Here is a 21903-nt window from a genome sequence, read left to right as displayed (position 1 = left end):
AAACTCAACAAATTGTGTTGTTGCAATAAAGTAATGACATGACTTCACTTTTTGCTTCGCCCTCACTACCCGTGAGTCGAATGGCTTCGAGGAGCAGTGCATTTTGAACTAACACTCAAACATATGAACAATAATAGTAATAATGAAGAAAAACAATTCCCCCGCCCCTGTTCAATCCCTCCCCCTGGCAGCGACCAGCAAGTATTGCTGTTTCCTGATCAGGTCAATCTGGCAGTGTATCCGTGGCTAGTTTGTAATACATGTAAAATATGGTGTGAGAGGGCACTTATGTTGTTGTTGTATTGGGTTGCGATGTGGGTTGGCTGGATGGTGAACTTTGTGTGTTTTCATCCTCATTTTGTGTTATTTCTGCAGACACTGCAGTCAACATTTGGCCCCATTCCAAAATATTACTCTCTGCAATCTCATCAGGTCGTACTACTCTAAGATGACATTCCTCAGCCACTACCCACTCACGCAAATCATCCCTCCATCTATCCCACATTGGGGGGAAGGATGTATCCAGTGGATGGCTATCCGTCTTTTCGCTAGGACCAGTCGTAATAGTGCGAATTTGTATTGCATCCTAGTCCCCTTCTTGGGTATTGGAAGGACCCCCAGAATGCAATGTTTTATGGAGGGTTCAATTTGCATCGTTGTTGCTGTGCAAAGAGATTGCACCACCTGGGTCCAATATTGTCGACGTCGTAAACAGCTCTAGGTCATAGGTATAAAGGTGGCGGGGTCTACACCACAGCACAGACATGAAGAGGACAACCAGTCATACACGTGCAGTGTAAATAATAAAACTGAATAAGCTTGAACCGCGCATTGCTTGTTTCATTTGCTACCTGTGCCAGCGCTCTCCTCCACTCACCATCTTTTGGTGGGACTGTCAAGTCATCATCCCACCTCGCTCGAAGCGTGCTGAGGTTAGACCCCTGATCCTCCTTCATCGCTTTATATATGCACAAGATGAGACCCCTCCTAGAGCCTGGGTCCAGCATTGTCATCAACGTACAGGACTCCTTCGGCTCGTCCAGGAAGGTGGTCCACATCTCGGGCACAGTACTCGATATTTAAGCATACTGTAAAAAATGCCCCAGCGATACCTGGAACCAGTCTTGAGCCTCACTAATGGTCATGAACTTCTCATTCTGATACAGATGTCCTGCTGACTCACATCCCCCTCATACCACCTCGAGATGTCCATGGTCTCCTGAATATTCTGAAATCCCTTCAGCCAACGGAGGGGTAGTGCTTTAGAGTACGGAGCCTTACGGAGAACTATTACCACTGCCTGTTTCCAAACTTCCGCAATTCGCTGAATTATGTGCGGGCAGTTTTTAGGGACCTTTGAGCCCATCATTAAAAACCATTGTAGTTGCATCCGCTTATACCATCTCCCTAGGAGGTCCATCTTGACTGTTCGTAGTCCCATGCACCATTGTGCGGCATATTGCAATAATCCAGCCATGTAATATAATCGAAGGTCGGAAAGCCCTAGACCACCCCCCTCCATGTCCATCTTGAGTGTCTCCAGCCTAGTCCTGCTCAATTTACCAGCCCATACTAAGGACCCCAAGAGACAATTCAGAGCATCAAACGTAGACTTAGGGATTTTACAAAAGGAGTTCTGGAGCACATGGAGACAGCGAGGCAGAACCACCATCTTGGAAACTGCCACTCTCCCCATAACCGACAGCAGCAAACTATTCCAGAATGCTATCGATGCCAGTAACCCTGTGAGGACGTTTCCCATGTTCAATTCAGACAGGGACTCCAGCTGATGGACAACCTGTATACCAAGGTAACGGAATCGATCACACCGCCAGTCCATGCCAACCGCAGGGATATCCCAACACGTCACCTTCACCAAGGCTGCGAGCGGGAACAGTACAGTCCTCTGGTAATTAATATAGAGGCCAGAGGAAGATCCAAACGAATCTAGTATGTCTCAAACCGCCGGGATCGCCCCTTCTGGGTCCCTGACATAGAGAAGGGCATTGTCTGCATACATAGAAAGGAAGGGAGACTCTGCTCAAACTAAAGCCGACCCACTGTACTATTGGTGACACTATGCCACCAGACCTTTTGACCTCATTCTATCTGTGCCTCGCCTGTAACTCGGGAAGGGTAATAGATAAATTAGAGACTCGTTGCCCTCTCCTGAAAGTGACTGCTCAGCCCGCCCCGGCTAGTAAAAACTTGATTCTCAAGGCGGGACTGATTAATTGTCGCTCCTTGGTTAAACATTCTTTAGACATAGCCCAGACCCTGATGGACAACAAGTGGGATCTTCTCTTCCTGACGGAAACCTGGCTCGGGGAGGAATCTAATCCAGACCTGTGTCTGGCAATTCCCCCTGATTATAATATTTTATGCGCCAACAGACAGAGTCACAATCATGGTGGAGGTGTCGCTATTGTCTATAGGGCTCAATGGACTATCTCCTCCTTCCCTTTTACCCAAATCGAATCCATAGAAGCATTACCATTTTGTATCCAACTGGCTTCTAATATCACATTCTCTGGTTTGTTAGTATACCGCCCTCCAAAATCTAAGACATCCTTTCTCCCGGTCCTTTTGCTCCAGGCCAGCTCCCGCTATGCGAAATTCACCTTGCTCGGTGATTTTAACATTCATGCGGAGAATGATTCTGACTCAATCAGCTCTAATTTCCTTTCTACCATAACAGATGGCGGACTAATTCAACTGATCTCCTGCCCTACTCATAAGGCCGGTCATATGCTTGACCTCATCTGTTCCAACGTGACGGATATTTCTATTAACAATCATTACCCAGTGATTTGGTCAGACCATTTTTATATTCCCTTTTCCATTTCTTTAAATCATCAGGACAGACCCATGTTACCGGCCAAGACGGTTGGCCGCAACTGGAGTAAGATCTCCCTGGACAGTATAGCTACTCATCTCTCCACTACTGCCCCTATGGATGGTCCGGATTTGGACACCAGACTTATTAACTTCAATAGTTGGCCACTTCTGCTATTGATTTCATCGCCCCCCATTAGGCCTATAAAAACTTTTTGCACTGTCCCCTCCTCACCCTGGAACTCAGATGAACTCCGTAAGAATAAATCAGCGTGCAAATTGTTGGAGCGTCAATGGAGACTCTCCTACTCCCCTGACAGCAAACTCATATATAAAAAATTTCTTAAGACTACCGGAAGAAAATAATTGATCACAAAAGAAATTTTTTAGAGGAGAAAATTAATAAAGCACAAGGCTCCACAAGAGAAATTTTTAATACAGTTAGAGCTTTTACTGACCCCATGGCTCTCAAATGCCAATCCCCGGTATCACAATCCCTTTGCACCCGCCTCTCTGATTACTTCGAGGAAAAAAGTGCAACCATCTATGACTCTTTCATGTAAGAACCATCTAGGCACCACTGAAAAACCGGTTGTCCACTTTGATTCCACACCGGTGTTTTCGGACTTTGATGAGATCACCCTTGACCGTTCTCTGGCAGAACTTCAAAAATGTAGATCCGGCTCTCCAGCCGATCCATGGCCGGCCAGGCAATACAAAGCTCTGGCCCCGCTTCTTAATCCTACGCTAAACGGCATATGGAACGACTCTTTCAAGACAGGTACCTTTCCAGACTCCTGGATACATGCCAAACTGGTTCCAATTCTAAAGAAAGCCAGTGCAGACCCAGATGAACCCGCCAACTACAGGCCCATTTCCTTGCTGCCCGCCCCTGCCAAGGTTCTTGAAAAGCTGGTACATCAGCAACTAGCAGGCTTTTTTGAAACCCATGACCTTCTACACGACTCACAACATGGGTTTAGACCAGGCTATAGCACAGAGTCCGCCTTGATAGAGATGGCTGATTCTGTGCGATGGAGGCTGGACGGGGGCTCGAGGGCGGTGTTGGTGCTGCTTGACTTGTCGGCAGCATTCGACACCGTCTCTCACCCTGTCCTGCTCGATCGTCTCCGGTCAAAAGGCATTCAAGGCAAGGTACTGGACTGGCTGTCCTCTTTCCTTTCGAATCGGACTCAGGCAGTTTTTACCCCCCCCCCCCCTCCCCCCCTTCACCTCTGACAGTCGCCTGCTCAAGTGAGGAGTCCCTCAGGGCTCTTCACTGAGTCCCCTTTTATTTAATGTTTATTTTCCCCCCTGGCTGAGCTTATAGCTCAGTCAGGAATCAAGGCAACTTCTTATGCTGATGATATTCAGCTTTTATTTTCTTACGAAACTCCCACCCATACTACATTCGATCCATTAAAAAACTGCCTTCGGAACATCGCCCGTTGGAATGACGACAACTTCCTGTGATTAAATGCCGGAAAAACCGAGGTCCTTTTTTTCCACCAACCCTCCCCGCTGGATTCGAACCTCTGGTGGCCTCTTGACTTGAGTCTCCCACCCTCCCCCAAGTACTCAGTAAAAAACCTAGGGGTCAGATGGGACTCATGTCTCTAGTTCCACAACCAAGTACAGACGGTATCTGCTGCTTGTTTTTCAAAAATCCGGATGGTTAAGAAATTCATTAATTTCCTCCCTAGTAACACCAGGAAAACTATCGTACAGGCACTAATAACTTCACACTTAGACTACGCCAACAGCCTGTACCTAGGGATCTCTTCCAGGTTGTGCTACCGAGTTCAGACAGTTCAGACTGCGGCAGTCCGACTGGCTTGTGGCATCTCTCTCCGAGAACATATTTCACCACATCGACGCAGTCTACATTGGCTCCCTATCCAAAAGAGGGCAGAATTCAAAGCCCTTACTTTGGCACATCGTGCTATCAAGGGAAAAGGATCTGCCTATCTTTCTTCTTGTCTCCGACCTTATAGAAACGCTAGACATCTCCGGTCCAGCTCAAAACACCTGTTGTCAACCCCCAGATTTAAAAAAACCCGTTCCGGAGGAAAAACTTTCCAGGTATGTGCCTCATCCCAATGGAATAAACTCCCGATTTCCATTCGGATGATTCAGGAGGAGATGCCTTTTCGGAAAGCGTTGAAAACTTTCCTCTTTTGTTAAAATCACTGATGTAAGACACAGCAAACCTGTAGAAGTGCCGGGACACCCCGTTGGGGTAGCTGTGCGCTATACAAAACACACTAAATAAATAAATAAATAAATAGAGAGCACGTGTGTTCCGACGGTCCGTTCAGTGCTTAATGTGAGCTGGTGGTTTCCGGTGCTCGGCACCAGCACTTAATTAGTTTTCCGGTACTCAGCACAGTACTTAATTTTAAACACCACACTTACGCCACACGGTGGCACTACTCATCTAATTTAGAGTTGAAAAGAACAACGGCTGTTTAGGTCTACAATATACATTAAAAATAACGAATTCCGGCCACCCCAGCCATTCCTTTAGCTTTGGGGACCAGGAATGATCTGAACTGATGCACTTGTAGGTGAGAGAGATGGTTAGTAGTTGTTTTGGCAATGATGGTAGGGGCGATGGGTGGTGCTAGTTGCTGTGGCCTCCTGAACAGGACCCTGGCACTTACTATTTTACAAATTAAGCACTGCGCCTAATGGCACCTTAACTTGGCATTTATCTTCAACACAGCTGTAGGTGACAATAAAAAAGCCCCCCCTTGCTGCCTGCACATTGTTGCTGAGACACTGCACTGGAGGAGCTGAAGTGAGACCTAGTGAAGGCACACTGGATCACTGCACTGGTGGAGCTGAAGTGAGACCTAGTGAAGACACACTGGATCACTGCACTGGAAGAGCTGAAGTGAGACCTAGTGAAGACACACTGGTTCACTGCATTGGAGAACACAGTTGAACTGAAGAGAGCCCTAGTGATGGCACACTGTATCACTGCACTGGAGCCTGCAGTTAGCTGAAGCAAGTCCTAGTGAGAGCACACTTGGATCACTGCACTGGAGGGACTGAAGTGAGACCTAGGGAAGTCTCACAAAATTCTCCTGCTCAGTCTTAATGAAGAAAATAGTCACAACTGGAAACTTCAACTTTTAGTTGGGAAGATTCATGAGTGCTGTTGAGGGTCAGGGTTGGCGAAGCAGAATGAGGGGAGAAATGCTGCCAGTTTAGTTTCAGCTACCACTAAAAGAGGCGCACATCATTGGGCTCTGTAAGTCTGTACTGCCTCCAAGCACAGATAGCAAAACAGTGAGGGCTGCTCGGCTATTTCTTAGTGTAATGAAGGGCTTGTATGACCTTGTTTTTTTTTCAAATTGTGCACACAAGTTCCAGATGATAAAAATAAAAATCAGCAATTGGTACAATTGTGCAATTAAAGAAAACCATCCCATATAGTGCCTATTATTCAGGGAAAAGGAAATAATCGGGGGAGGGGGCGGCTAGCAAACAAATGTTTTGATATTTTAAGGTATTAACCCAGGCTGTTTTCCTCATTTAGTATTCAGTATACTGAGCACATTCTTGCGTATGTTTTCTGCGTCCCAAAAATTCACATATTTTCTTTTATTGTGTGTGGATAGCAATATTCACCTGTTCGTGCTGTCCCAGATCCACGCCCTCAATCCTAATTTGAGTTCCCTGCTTTTCATAAATCTGTGGTTTTTAGGTCTCGGCTAGCGTACGCTGCACATGCGCAGTCTCGCTGGCGAGATCTTATGTCTCAGAGTAGCGAGGCTTAAACCTGCCCCTCTTCCCCATTGGCTGGCCTCCTAAACGGCAGCCAGCCATTGGAGAAAAGGTCTCTGTGACGATCTCTTTTCGCTGTAAGCCCCGTCCTTTTCAGATTGATGGGCGTGTTTTTTTCATTTCTTTCTCTAAAGAAAAACACGCCCCCCAATCCGAAAAGGACGGGGCTTACAGACTCCTGCTGCCCGTGTCTTTGGGATAGAGGGGCGTGTTTTTTTCAAAGGCACACACCCTCCTCGGCCTTGGTCTTGGTGTACGGCTTTACTTTCAGCTGGTCATACGCCCTCCAATCGGCAGCCACCATGATACTTGAGTGACAGGCCTGAGATTGATTAATTGACTCCACCTGGAACTCCCCATGAGCTGGTGTCAGCCGCAGCACGGCGTTGCACTGAAAACTGAACACCCTTTCATTGCAGGCTCTCATTATTGGTCACATGCCCCTTCCAATTGGAACGTCTCTGCCAGTCAGCACTTTTCTGCATTCCTCTTTCGCTTCTGGATAGATTGTCACTTGTCTGCCGTCTGTCGGATACATGCGAGGCCGCGACTGCTCCAACCCCAGCAGACTGCGCATTCCAAGGGAACGGCTTCCGTAGACACCCGCGACCAAATGCTTTTATGTCTGCGTTGCTTCCACTGACACATGCCAAAATACGCACTTCCTAATCTGAAGATATGTTCTCATGCTTGTTTTTATGCTGCCATTGTTGTTTATAGCTAAATTATACGGTTGATAATCTTTAGGTGTGTACAAAATAGCACATTTTTATATAAGGCGAAAGACAGCTGAATCACCTTTTCATACCTAAAGTTTTGATGGACACATTCCCAGAGTGCAATAAAAACATAGCAAATGGTTGAATGTTTTGTGGCTTTTGATTTTTGTTAGTGCAACTTCTGTAATTAAACGACATCTCCGAGGGCTGCAAGTGGAGCAGGAAGCTGCGGTGCGGTGTTTTCTTCATTTTCCTGCCTCCTGTTCCCTCGTTGTGCTTGCTTTCCTGCCCCGTTTCCTCATTGTGCTTGCTTTCCTGCCCCCTTTTCCCTCATTGTGCTTGCTTTTCTGCCCCCTGTTCCCTCGTTGTGATCACTTTTTCTGGCCTCTGTTCCCTCATGATCGTTTTTTCTGGCCTCTGTTCCCTGTGTGCGTCTGTGTGTGTGTGTGTGTGTGTGTGTGTGTGTGTGTGTGTGTGTGTGTGTCTGTGGGGATCTGTGTGTGTGTGTGTGTGTGTGTGTGTGTGTGGCTCTGTGTGTGTGTGTGGGGCTCTCTGTGTGTGTGTGGGGCTGTGTGTGTGGGGCTCTCTGTGTGTGGGGGGCTCCGTGTGTGTGGGGGGGCTCTGTGTGTGTGGGGGGGCTCTGTGTGTGTGGGGGGGCTCGGTGTGTGTTGGGGGGCTCTGTGTGTCTCTGTGAGTGTGTGGGGGTGCTAGGTGTGTGGGGCTCCGTGTGTGTATGTGGGGCTGTGTGTGTGCGTGTGTGGGGCTCTGTGTGTGTGGGGCTCTGTGTGTGTGGGGCTCTGTGTGTGGGGGGGCTCTGTGTGTGGGGGGCTCTGTGTGTGCGTGTGGGGCTCTGTGTGTGTGTGGTTGGGGCTCTCTGTGTGTGTGGGGCTTTGTCTGTGTGGGGCTCTATGTGTGGGTGCAAATGCAATAGGTCTCGCATTTGCGAGAGATTAAGCTATTGGCATTGTAAATGACAATACCATTTATTTATATGTTTTAAAAACAAAAACATAAATAAAAATAATGTCATGAGCAATGCCAATAGCTCTAACTTTAACAATGCCGAGACCATTGCATTGTAAATGCTTGTTTAATGCAGCATCGTGGAAAGGAAGGGTTTTCATTTTCTAGCATTTTACATCAATTAAGAGGCCCTCGGCAGTGTCAAATGGGCCATCCATCTATTCGCTGACTTTGATGGATTGAGTGGGAGGGGGGCACTAGTAGGCAAACGGCGCGTGACATCTGGTTTCACCGGCTCTGTGTGGGAAGTCTGACATTTAATACACAGAGGGACATAAACACTTCTGGAGTAGAAAAACACATTTGTTATGTAATATGTGTATTTTAACACCTTAATTTCTTTGCTGAATTCAGAGCTTCCTCCTCCTATCAAAAGCATCAGCGCTTTGTTTACATCTAAGAAAGAGGTCAGCATTCTATTTTTGAGCACCATATTCACATTTTGTCACAGAATGGCTATTTTATGGCTGTATGCGGCACAGCAAGTAGTGACTTGTGCGCACAGCCAAAAAGAAGGCACAATCTTTTGCCGTCTGACAGAAGACAAAATTTTGCAGCCAAAATAGCAAATATTGCAGCCATCGCAGCAATCAGCTGATTTTGCGATTTTTTCGTGAATCGCGAAATGCTGGGGGGTCTGCCCAATGCTGCTTCAATATAGGAGCTTCCTCCTCCTTTAGATAACATATTAATAGCATCAGCGTTTTGTTTACATGTACGGAAGAGGTCAGCGTTTTATTTTTGAGGACCATATTAACATTCTGACACAGAATGGCTATTTTATGGCTGTACGGCGGCACAGCATGTAGTGACGTGTGCGCACAGCCAATAAGAAGGCACAATCTTTTGCTGTCTGCCAGAAGACCCAATTTTGCAGCCAAAATAGTCAATATTACAGTCATAGCGGCAATCATCTGATTTTGTGATTTTTTTGTGAATCGCGAAATGCTGGAAGTTCTGCCCAATGCTGCTTCAATATAGGAAAGAGTTGAAAACTCACCTCTTCCAAAAACACTATGTCACAATGCATAACCCGTACGCAACCCAGCTACCTCTCAGATCACTCATTGGCTTTATGCTGGCCTTCGACCCTGTATGTCTTCTGGCTAAGTTTGAAATACAGAAATATCATATACTTATATTCAAGGCTCTCAACCCCCTCCACACAAACAAAGGCAAGATGTTGAGAAAACGGCTGCTGCATCTGCAGGTGAAACACAGTAGTGGCTCTGCTTGGTGTGTATCCCTGGACCATCTTTGTGTGATCCTGCAGTTGAAGAGCTTCAGGTTCTGTTGTCTTTCAAGCTAGCTGGATCCAGATGACGCTCATGGTCTGTGGCGAGCCCTGTGTGCATGAGCTTGACCCAATTATTGTGCACCAGCTACTGTCTGCCATCTTTGTTCATCATTTCTAAAAATGCACATTTAAACTGTCCACTATCTTCGGAGGTTCCAAGTACACAGTAAGTGCTGTGATGTTACTTATTTCTGTGTACTTTTTGAGCCACTACAGTTGCAAACATTTAAAACTACAGATTTGCTACAACGTTACTGATTTGGAAGGAAGATTGTAAACTTCGTGTGTTACAGTATACTGTGTGTTTCCACCATTTTGTGCAAACATTATTCATTTGTAAACGCTGTATCACCCTATTAGTTCTATTTTGCAATTAATTGATTTTGTTCTTTTTCTGTTTCAAGTGCGTTCTACACTGCATGAATAATTGGGTTTCGCAAACATTATGACCAAGAGAATTTTATTCACTGCTATACTGCTTTATCACTATATTTCATCTGTTATTATTGTTTTCATTCTGAGATTATCGTCTTCATCGTGATTATGATGTGTTGGTATAGTGTGCTCTATTGTGTTTAGTGGGATTTTCTTTTTCGAACCTACTATAAACAGCACCAATGTAAATAAGTGTACATTTATATGATTCTGCTCTTCTTTCTCTTGCACATTTGTTAAGCTCGTCGCCTGACCCATCACATTTTTAAGAGACTTCTTTTTGAGATTACCATACTTCTTACCAAAATATTGTGAATTCTAACAGCGCCAGAGTAGTGTATAAGTAGAAAATTTGAATCCAACAAAAAACAGAAAGTATTAATTTTCTCCAGTAAATAAACTAAGAAAGTTAAACATTATTAAGTATAGAGTTAATAGAGTGTTAGAACTAAAATGGCTGTGTGAGGTTTGAGTAAAGTCATTGTTTATTTTTTTCTTTTTCTCTCCATTACATAGAAGGCAGTAACATTTTCTATACGTTAAGAAATGATTCTTGGCTTTCCAAAAGGTCTAGAAAAAGGTCGAATTTATTGAACATTTTATTCGGATCCAGAAACAGAGACCATGCTTTCTACACTTACTCAGCAAACTTAGATACAGGATATTTCTAAGTGATGTATTTCCGTAACATACGTAATTGCCCATATATGAACAAGCATGTATTTTAGTAGACTTGGCACTATATTGAGGTACACTGGCTAGTCTCCTAAAATCATTGTTAATGTTCTCTAACATAATACAAAATGGTTCCCCAGAGGTAACCCTATAGAAGAATACCATAAAGTGTCAAATCCCTGCATTTATTGATTTTATTCAATGTTGATTGAGCTACACATTTTTTACTGATATTGTGCAAATGCAACCTGCTCTCTGTGCAGCATACACCATTTTATGACAAATTGAAAGAACCCCACAAAGCTTTTTTCAATACCTATTTATATGGAAGCAGCTGACTGTGATTGCACTGACAAAAATATCCAAACATGAATCTAACGTTTTGCTGTGAATACAGGACAGACATCAGATAGAAGACATTACCATACAAAGGAGATGGCTAAAAGTAATCTTCATTCTTTGTCATCAACTTAAAGGATACGGCATCCATAGAAACCAAATGACATCTCCAATTCCTTGCTTCTTCCCTATTGACAGAAACATTTGTTTAACTTAAAGTTATTAATTAATCTAATGCTTTCTACAAAGAGTCCTAATTAAATAATTTAACATAAGATACAACAAGTAACATATACTGTACCTGTCCCATTCATCTGCAGCAACTTTGCTGTGGGCAACTTTTCCATGTTTATCTTTCTGGAAGGGCTTTTTAAGTAAGGCATCATCATACCTCGTCCTTTAAATCAAAAGTAAGACAGAGAAATGTATGTTATTCATTAATTCAGAGGCATTTTTGCAAACCTAATAACAAACCCTGCGGAGTACTGTACAATGACCAATATCGAAGTAACAATCAAACCAACCCAACAAAGAAAAAAGCTTACAAACCCACGTGCAAGAGTGATGGATGAAAATAGTGTCCAACAAGAGTTAAAATTAAAGCTTGAAGTACATTTCCAGCGCTTACTGAGCAATCACAATTTAAAAGTGGACATATGTTCTGGGCTAAATATTGGCGTAATAAAGGCTTATTCACGAGGGTCTACTTTACATTTTGTCCTATAATTGGAGTCAACCTCAGTTAAAGTGCAACATACTATGTGACCTTACAGCAAAATGACTGAGTGAATTAAAGGGCTAGAATCCGGGCAGGACAAATTTACCCGTATGCATTTCAGAAATAGGTACATTGAGTATCATTAAATTGGGGAACTGCACCATCTGTTATTTAGGAAGCTTGAAAATGGCAGAGGTGCTTAATAAAAGGGCAAGTTACTATAATTATGTAATTAAATCACCTACAGTTATGCACTTCATAAATAATATGAAGAGCAGTATAACCTATCTATGCTGCCTAATATCTATATCTAAATTTACCTGAATAGCACATTCATAGGTATCATATAACATAGTCAATCAATCATAACTTTATTCGATACTTTTCAGTAACATAAAAGTATACTACAACAGTGAATTAAAACAATTACAATTTTTAAATGACTGTTCATATGTTCAGTACAACTGTTACCAATCAGGGAAGTGAACAGTTAAAAAATAAGCCCGCTCCATGCCCTCAAGTGTCTCTTTGTGGAGACACCAATTATCCTAAAAGGTTGCCCAGCATGCTTTTCCTTATTTTCAATACATGCCGCATATAAGAGGCCATTGCACAACATACAAATGGAGTGTGTAATTGTTTTTTAAAAAAAGAGTGCTGGCCTACATTGTCTAAGATTAAGTGTTTTAAAAACACAAACAATTTCTGTCTTCTTAAGTATTTAAATTTTTTTACAAATGTAATGTACAAATTGGTTATGGGTGACACACTTTCACATGGGCACTTTGCCAACTCAGACATAGAATGATAATTATATGGAAATCCTATCATCAACTGTAACATATTTGCCCTAAATAGAGTCAGGAGGGACCTCTTCTGATCATCACAAACTAGAGTCAAGTATAGTTTAAAACCCTCTCGAAGGATCATACTATTATAGGCAACTACAGATGATTTTGTTTACTCGGCCATCCCTCTCCTTTCTGTTGCGTTATTCTGGGCGCGCTGTTTCAACTGTTCTTTACCTATTGATTTACTAACTTCCGGATTGGAAAAAAGTTTCGATAGGCTAATCATCTCTGATGTGGATTTGACATATCTCAGCCAAGGTATTTCCATTGCGTGGTCTAAATTCATTGCATTAATGAGTATTACTTTATTCAGACCAGTTTCCTCGGGTGTCCAAATCGAATGCCAAAGCAGAATAGGGTCTATCTTCAATCTAGCAGAGATGTACGGGATTCCCAATTCAGTGTGGACTACATAGTTTGACGAACTGGAGGAAGAGAGGATGGATTTAAGGGAAGAATCCTCAACTCTTTGGATACTTTGTATTTTGGCCATTCCCCATACTCCAGGACCATAAGAAGCCACAGCCACTGCTTTACTTCTGTATATATTAAGGAGTTCCCTCAATGCTTTAAAGCCCAATTTCTTTATAAGTGTGAATATCCCAGTAATGGATTTCTCCATTTGCGCACATCTACTGGCTACCATTGAGGACCACAAGTTCCTGCTATCAAAAGGTATTCCAAGATAGCAGAAGGTAGGTGTTTCACTCAATCTATGTCCTTCTGTGTAGAAGGAAGGTTTTGTCTTGATTTTGGCCCCGTATGTCATGGTATAAGTTTTGGAGGCATTTACTTTCACAACTAGGTTTGCCATGAAAGTAATGTAATCATTTATGAGAGCTTGTAACCCCAGCCCAGTTCTAGCAATTAATACAGCATCATCTGCTATAAAGGGACTGGGAGGGGACGAGAGCACAGCATTGCTGTGTACCTAGAGGATTGTTAGGCCAGATTCTACCAGATTTGTGTAAAGCGAGAATAAAAACAGGGCTAAAAAGCAGCCCTGCCTTACCCCCTTTTGATATTAAAGCTAGCCGAACACTAGCCCTCCCTTCCAAAACAGACATGAGCGTTTTCATCCGTGTACAATTGCCTTATGTAATTGATAATTCTTACTTCGATCTCTAAATCCTCCACGATTTTCCACAGCTTTGAGTGCGATACGCTGTCAAAAGCTGCAGACAAATCCATGAAGGAAAGATATAGTGTCTCCTTTTTTGCCACTGTATACTTTCCTATGATGGTACTCAAGCTCAGGCATTGAAGGCCAGTTCTCAAACCTTTTTTGAAACATAATTGCCTGTCTACCAGTATATTAATTGCTACTGCTCAATCTTTCAATCTGTTGAGCAGGATGCGCCCCGCAGTGGTATCCAACAATGATAGTGGGCGATAGTTTTGGGGTAAGGATTTATCGCCATTTTTTTTTATAAATCTTTATATATTTAAGAGTTTTATATAACACTGGCCAGACCCGAAGGTATTGGACTGCTTTACAACATTTGTCATGTAGCAATCAAATACAAAGTATAACAGTAGTAAACACATTGATTTGTGACAAATTCTGTTCAGGGAGGGGGGACAGAGGACCGAGTCAAGAGGTAGGTGATGTAAAAGGCTTCTTATCAAAGTGACTTTATGCTCCAATGGGCAAGATTCAGCGTTAGGCGGCAGCTATCCTTTCAGAAAAGTTTGGTTGAGGAAGAGGTCTTTGAGCTGGCTTTTGAATTTTTTGAAGGACGGGTTAGTCCTGATATGGACTGGGATGGCGTTCCAACTTTTGGGCGCATTGCCAGAGAACGAGCGTGATAAGATTTTTTGTTTGCGAGTTTTCGGAGGGATGAGAAGTAGAGTGTTAGTACTCCTGAGATTCCTTGTCTGACCAGCCTTGTTGAGTTTGGAGGCCAGGTAGGCAGGTTTGCCAGTGTGCAGAGCTTTGTGTGTGAAACAAGCAGTTCTGAAGTTGGCAAGCATTTCGATTGGGAGCCATTTTATCTCTCTGAGAGCGGGAGAGATGTGTTCGCATTTCTTTACTCCAGTGACCATCCTGGCTGCTGCATTCAGAGTTGATCTGAAGGGAGCCAAGTGAGATTTTGCCATGACTGTGAGGGTAGCATTCCCGTAATCCAATCTGGACAGAACCAGGAATTGTGTGGCCTGTTTAAGGTCATTGGGAGGGATGAAGCGTTTTATTTTGTTGAGTAGTTTTAGGTTGAAGGTACTCTTTGCTGGTGTTCTTGATATGTTTGATCATGTCTAGGTTAAGTCTGGAGTGATTCCCAGTGATATTACGGAGTCGGCCGTGATGAGATTGCAGTTGAGAGCATCAATGGTTTTTAGCCATTCTGTGATTTTGGGGGTGGGTCTGCTCTTTGTTGGATATGAGAAGGATTTCTGTTTTATCTTGGTTGAGTTTCAGGTGGTTGTGGGAAAGCCAGTGTTGGACTTCTCTTAGAGTGTCATTAAGTCTCTGAATGTCACCAATGGAGGAAGTTTATAGGTAGATCTGTGTGTCGTATGCATAGAGGTGTATGGAGATGTTGGCTTTATTGAGTATGGTGGTAAGGGGCTTCATGTAGATGCTGAACAGTGATGGTGAGAGAACTGATCCTTGGTGGACGCCCCTGCTTATGGGGAGTAGGCCAGACATGACGTTTTTAATTGTTATTCTTTGGGCGCGGTTCTGCAGAAAGGAGGTAAACCACTATAAGACCACCTCTTCTGCTCCAACCCTTTCTCGGAGGACATTGATGAGCACAATGTGGTCTACCGTGTCGAAGGCTGCCGATAGGTCCAGGAGTATGTTATGTTATGTTATGTTATGTTTACTTATACCGCGCACAGCTGCCCCAGCGAAGGGGCGTCCTGGCGCTTTGACAAGGCAAACACAACACAAAACCAATAAAAGACAGGAAAGCCACAAGAACAAAATAAAAACCAAGCAAATAAGAAGGTCTTGATGGCGCGTCTGAACTGAAGAAGGTCATCAATAGCCCGGATATGAAGAGGAAGAGCATTCCACCAGTTCGCCGCAAGCACTCGAAAAGAGCGACCACCAGCTCTACTGAGCCTGAAACGCGGAGCCACAACCAAATTCTGACCTAGAGATCTGAGGGTTCGCGAGGGTACATACAGTGTCAACAGATTCTCCAAGATTTGGGGAGAAGTACCCTTGAGGATTTTAAACGCAAGTCAAAGAACCTTGAATTTGATCCTCTGATTTACAGGGAGCCAGTGGAGAGAGGGCAGAGATTTAGAGACCGAGCACCGCCTAGGCAGACCTATCACCACTCTGGCTGCAGCATTTTGAACTCGCTGCAGCCAGGTAAGTTCTGACTGATTAATCCCGGCCAGAAGCGAGCTGGCATAATCCAGCCGGGACAACACTGATGCTTGAACCACCAGTTGTCTGGTGGAGGCATCAAAGAATTTAAGGAAAGGTCTAAGACCTCTAATAATGCCATAGCAAGAGGCTGCTACCACCTTCTTTTTTTTTTTTTTTTTGGAAAACCTTTATTTACCAAAACAAAGTACACCGCTATTCAGCCGTACATCCCGGAGGCCAGGCAGCATTATGACTCAAGTCGGAAACATGTACAAAACAGAAATACAGGAGTAGTCAGGTTTAATTTTATGATATGAAAGAAATCTAAGATAACGAAAGAAACCAACAGAGCCAGAAAAAGAGGAAAGAGAGGAGAGGAAAAGGAAAAAGGAGAAAGAGAGAAGAAAAACAGCTAGGCTAAGGAGCATAAAAAGGGTTAGGCACATTTCTCGGGGGAAAGGCGGGACCGATACATCATACAAGTATCAGGACACAAGGCAATCATATGGACGGGGAGCAGAAAATCAGGATTAAACACGTGGAACCTGGGGAAGGGGGAACTACGGAGAAAGGCGGATCTCCGGCTGAATCGTCTCCGGGGGTACACAGATGTCTCCCCTATATGAGTTCCAGGCACTCCAGATCAATCCCCACATCTTGGGCTTACCCCGGGCCATGTAAACAGTTTTCTCCCGGAGCATGCACCAATCCATATTGGTTTTCCAAAGACTAACGGTGGGGGGGGTCGGAGCACCCCACCTCTGGGCGATGTCCCTCTTGGCTATCATATTCCCCAGGGTGACCCATCGGGTCTGAGCCGTATTGTAGTCAGTCGGACCCCACACGTTCAACAGACAGCGCCGAGCTTCCGCATGCAGGGTCACACCAGTCACAACTCTCATTATCGCATGCACACGCTCCCAATACGAAGCAATGACGTGACACTCCCAGATTATATGCATAAAGGTGGCCGTTGCGCCACACCCTCTCCTGCAAAGGCCATCCTGGGAGAGCCCCATGTGAATTAGTCTGGGGCCTGTGACATAGATCCTGTGGAGCACTTTCAACTGGACCAGCCGCAACCTGGCAGAGATGGCCACCTCCTTAGGGGAGGAGACCGCTGACTGCCATTCCTCGTCATCCATCTCAATCCCGTCATTCACCCAGAGGTCTCGCAGTTTCACCAATAGGTCCATTCGCACATTTATACGTTTTTTGTAGGTCAGGGAAATAGCACTATCAGGCATATGGCCGTCCAACACCCTGTCCTCCAACAGGGATGATTCCGGAACCTGCTCTCCTACGGGCAAAGAAGATGAGAGTGCGTGTCGTAGCTGTGCATATCGAAAGTGTTCCGTGGCCCCCAATTGGAACTCGGTCTGTAGAGCAGTGAATGATTTGATTTCCCCCCTGGACAGCATGTCTGAGACCTTGGAAATACCAATGAGGTCCCACCGGTCAAACCCCTTGGAGTGCCACAGTTTCCCTAGCAAGTCGGAATCATAAAGGGGTGAGCCTATCTTGCCAGCCCAAAGTTTTGGTCACCGCCCTCCACAAATGCACCACAGTCTTAGTGGGTCCAGTCAGTTTCCGGTCCAGAGATCTAGAATACAGCGCCCTATAGTACGTCCCGTCATTCATGAGCCAGCGATCCATGGCGTAGCCCGGGTTGACTGCCGGTCCGTAAAAGCCGTGGTTAATGGCCGCCAGCTGAGACGCCCAATAATAGCGGCGTAAGTCCGGCAAGGCAATGCCCCCGTCGTACCATGGTATGGTGAATTTAGCAATAGAGATCCGCGGTCTACCATCCCACAGTAAGGTGCGCTGCAAGCTCTCAATCTCCCCAAAGTACTTGGACGGCACTGGGTCTTGTGTGTTCTGGAGCGCATAGAGGAACCTCGGCAGGGACATAATTTTAAACAACGCCGCGCGGCCCAACAGGGACAGCGGCAGTCTCTTCCAACCCTCCACATCGCGCCGCAGGCGCGCCAGAGGGGGGAGCAAGTTGTTCGCATATCTTGTACGGGCATCCATTGAAATGTAGATGCCCAGGTACTTGAATCCCTGTTGCGAGATCTGTATAGCGCAGCCTCTAGGGAGACGCGGAGTGTCCCCACACAGCACGTATAGGTAGGACTTAGACCAATTAATGACCAGGCCAGAGTAACCACCAAAAGTACCCAGTACGTCAAATGCCACAATCAAGGACCGACAGGGAGAGGTGAGATAGAGAAGAATGTCGTCCACATAAAGCGAGACGCGATCCTCAAAGCCCGGCGACCATTTGATACCACCAATATCAGGATGTGTACGGATCCATGCGGCCAACGGCTCAAGCGCTAAAGCAAAAAGGAGCGGCGACAGCGGACAACCCTGTCTAGTGCCTCTACGCAAAGCAAAGGAGGCAGACAAACGGCCGTTCACCGTCACGTTGGCCATCGGGGAAGAGTAAAGGTGCCGGACCCAGCTAATGTAGTCAGGCCCAAACCCGAATTTAGCAAGCACCGCCCAGAGGTAATTCCACTTGAGCGAGTCAAATGCCATCGTCGCGTCAAGTGAGGCAAGCACAGTCGGTTCAGTGAGCATGTGAGCTCGCGCCAAAACCGCGTGAAGCCTGCGGAGATTAAGGGTCGTGTTCCGGTGAGGGATGAAACCAGACTGGTCCGGGTGAACCAAGTCCGCAATCACGCCCACAAGCCGATTGGCTAGCAACTTCGCCAGGATTTTGGGCTCGGCATTTAAGAGGGAAATAGGACGGTACGACCTACATAGGAGCGCAGCGACCGTATCGCCAACGCAACTTCGTCTACCGTTATGCCGCGGTCCATGTCATCGCGCTCAACATCCGACAAACAAGGAAGCTCAATCTCCTCCAAAAAGGATGCCGAGTCCGATTCGGACCGAGCGGAGACAGATGTATAGACGGTCTCAAAATAGTCAGCAAACGCCGCGGCAATAGCAGTAGGGTCAGTGATGACCAGGCCGTCGTCGCCCAGGATCTCAGGTACCACTCGGGAAGCCAGTTCCTTCTTGTCCAACCAGGCAAGAAGCTTACCCGCCTTGTCACCGGCGTCGTAGATCCTACCTTGCTGTTCCCTGCCCATCGCCTTGGCCGCGTCAGTAGCAGTGGCGGTATACTCCGACTGCTTCAGGGAGAGAGCATGGTGCAATTCCGGTGTCGGCCCCAGTGCTAACTTGGAATTCAGGTCCGCGATATCCGACTCCAGCCGCACCAAGTCCTCATCCCGTCGTCTACGCGCTTCGGCTATCAAGGAGAAGGCCTCTCCTCTAAGAACAGTCTTGAAGGCCTCCCAAAGAGAGACGGCCGAAGTCACTGAACCCGTATTCTCAGTAAAATACAGCTCAATAGACTTAGCAAGGAGGTCACGCGTCTTAGGGTTGCGAAAATACCAGGGGTTGATCGGCGCCACCCTGGCTGTCGCCACGATGCCGAAATCAAAAGACACCCAAACTGGGGAGTGGTCCGAGATACCCCTGGCCATAAGACGAGCACTAGAGACCGACTGCGCTTGAGCCGAGGGAGTCAGTATATAATCGATACGAGAGAGACTACCATGAGCCCCGGAATGAAAGGTGTATTGTCGCAGGGCGGGGTGTAGGAGTCGCCAACAATCAACGAAGCCCATAGTGTTCATAAAATCCAGGAGCCATGAATGTGCACTACGAAGATCTCTGGACGGGAAACGATCCAAAGTGCCCGAAACCACAGAGTTAAGGTCCCCACCCAGTATCAGGAGCCCCTCCGGGAGACCCAAAATGGAGCCACTCAGGTCTTGAAAGGTGGCCGCCTGCAGCCCCGGGGGGACATAAACCGAAACCAATACCAGGGTGCGCCCCTCCCACTTGCACACCACGGCCACATAGCGGCCCCTTCCATCCACCAACGTAGACTCCACCTCCAGGGGAAGGGACATGCGCACCATGATACCCACCCCTCGGGACCCCGTAGAGAACCCGGAGTGGGCCACCATTTTAAACCCTCTCCTATTCAAAGCCTTACAAGTATTGCCAACAAGATGAGTTTCCTGCAAGAGAACAACATCTGGAACACAACGTTTAAGCATTTGTATCACAACTCCACGTTTGATACGGTCCCCCAACCCATTTACGTTCCAGCTCAGTACATTCAAAGACTTACCCCCCATCATCAAAGATGACCCACCCCAACAATCCCCCCCAGAATGCAGTCAGCACACCGATACATGCAACACAATAGTACCTTAGCCATGAAGAAAGTAGGAAGAGAAGAACAAAAATAAAGTACACACCCCAACTGCCCCCCACCCTGCACCCTTGCATTAGACTAAAAGCCACCCCAACTAGCAGTGTGCCTGTCGCCCCTAAAAACGAATCTACAAGAAGCCCCCAGAGGAGAAAGGAGACATCCTATCCCCCCCGTTACCCTCCTTCTTAAGAAAATCAGAAGTAGTAAGAGAAAAAGAATCAATGTCCGAGTACGATGCCATCCGCCGCAACCCTCTCAGAAAGAAAGTCACAAACAGAAACCTGGACCTCCTGCTGCCTCCTCAGACTGGTCCTCCGGAGCGGCACGACGTTGAGGCAAAGTATCCAACCAGTCCCCTGCTGCATCCAGGAGATCGAAAAACAGTGTCCGGTCGCCATGTTCGATGCGCAGTTTCGCAGGGTAAAGCATAGAGTACCGCATCCCCATCTCCCTCAGCCTCCGCTTCACACCCATAAAACTTTGCCTGGGTTTTTGGACAGCCTGGGTAAAGTCAGGGAAAAAGTTAATGTCAGCGTTCTGAAATCGCAGCGGGCCACCTCTCCTCGACGCCTGCAAAATGGCGTCCCGGTCCCGGTAGTTGAAGAGTCTCGCAATGATGGGGCGCAGGGATGCACCCGATTTCGGTTGGCCACCCGGCAGTCTGTGTGCTCTCTCAACCGAAAAGAACTTGCTCAATCCACCCGGTGCCAAGTTCTTAACCACCAGTTCTTCAACAAACAAGTCCACTGACCCTTCCTCGGCTCCCTCCGGCACACCCGTAATGCGGACGTTCTGGCGCCATGCCCGTCCCTCGAAATCGTCAAGCCGGCGAGCAAGCAGCCATTAGCCGCCTTCAGGTCCCGTACCTCGGCCTGTACGTCCGACATGTCATTAGTCAGACTCGACGTTTTAATGTCGAGCGACTTGACTCTGTCATTTGTTTTGCCGAGGTCGGCTCTAATGAGATTGAGTTCGATCTTAAGGGTATCCACTTTGCTGGACAGCGCCTCGTGTTGGCTATGCATCTCAGCCTTCACACCAGCAATGGCTCCCATCACGTCCCGGAGAGTGAATTCAGGATCTTCAGGGGACACGTCTCGTTGTGGGTCTTTGGCATGGCCCGTTGTGCCCGGCGATCCCTTAGAGTGGGAAAACCGTTCCGGAATGGTAGATTGGGAATGGGTAGGTTTCCTGCTGACCCTTGGAGGTTTCCCTTTATCCGGATCCCCTCTGCCCGCCATATTAGAGTAGCGAGAACAGTACAGTCCAAGAGGGGGGCAGGACAACAATAACACCTCCACTCGGTGCGCGACACACAGTGCAAATCGCCTCCAGTCCGACAAAAGGAAAGTTATAAAGGAGACCACCCGGGCCAACGGGTCCAACGAGTGTGGTGGGTCCGCACGAAGTGCGCCGAGGCAGGCCTCGTCCAGTCTCAACAATGCCAGACAATCACGTTCGCAGCGCCCGCCAACTTCACGACGGCATAACTCGGTCCAGGAAGCTCGGATCTTCAGTCTGAGACCAGGCGCCGCATCAGCATCGACTTCGCCGTTGATTCCCACCGTCGTGGGACAGGATAGGTAGCAGGATCAATGTGGAGGATCGGAGGGTCTTCGGAGCTCCGAACTCACGCGGCCATCTTGGT

The 21903-nt window shown here is 46.4% G+C and overlaps 1 protein-coding gene across 3 annotated transcripts in view; it reads right to left on the bottom strand.

Moving 5' to 3' along the window:
* LOC147711757 (protein FRA10AC1) overlaps positions 1-21903 on the bottom strand; it is a 354287-nt gene that overhangs the window by 211790 nt on the left and 120594 nt on the right. For all 3 annotated transcript variants that reach the window (XM_086922478.1, XM_086922479.1, XM_086922480.1), the window contains exons 4-5: positions 11417-11512; positions 11258-11303 (exon numbers count right to left, since the gene is read on the bottom strand). In XM_086922478.1, the coding sequence (XP_086778604.1) occupies positions 11258-11303; positions 11417-11512 (142 nt within the window). The remainder of the gene's footprint in view (positions 1-11257; positions 11304-11416; positions 11513-21903) is intronic.

The sequence above is a fragment of the Lissotriton vulgaris genome, chromosome 5 (genome assembly GCF_964263255.1).
Source record: "Lissotriton vulgaris chromosome 5, aLisVul1.2, whole genome shotgun sequence".
NCBI classification, from domain to species: Eukaryota; Metazoa; Chordata; class Amphibia; order Caudata; family Salamandridae; genus Lissotriton; species Lissotriton vulgaris.
Note: the sequence above shows the minus strand (reverse complement) of the source record. Positions and strands in the feature narration are given on the sequence as shown.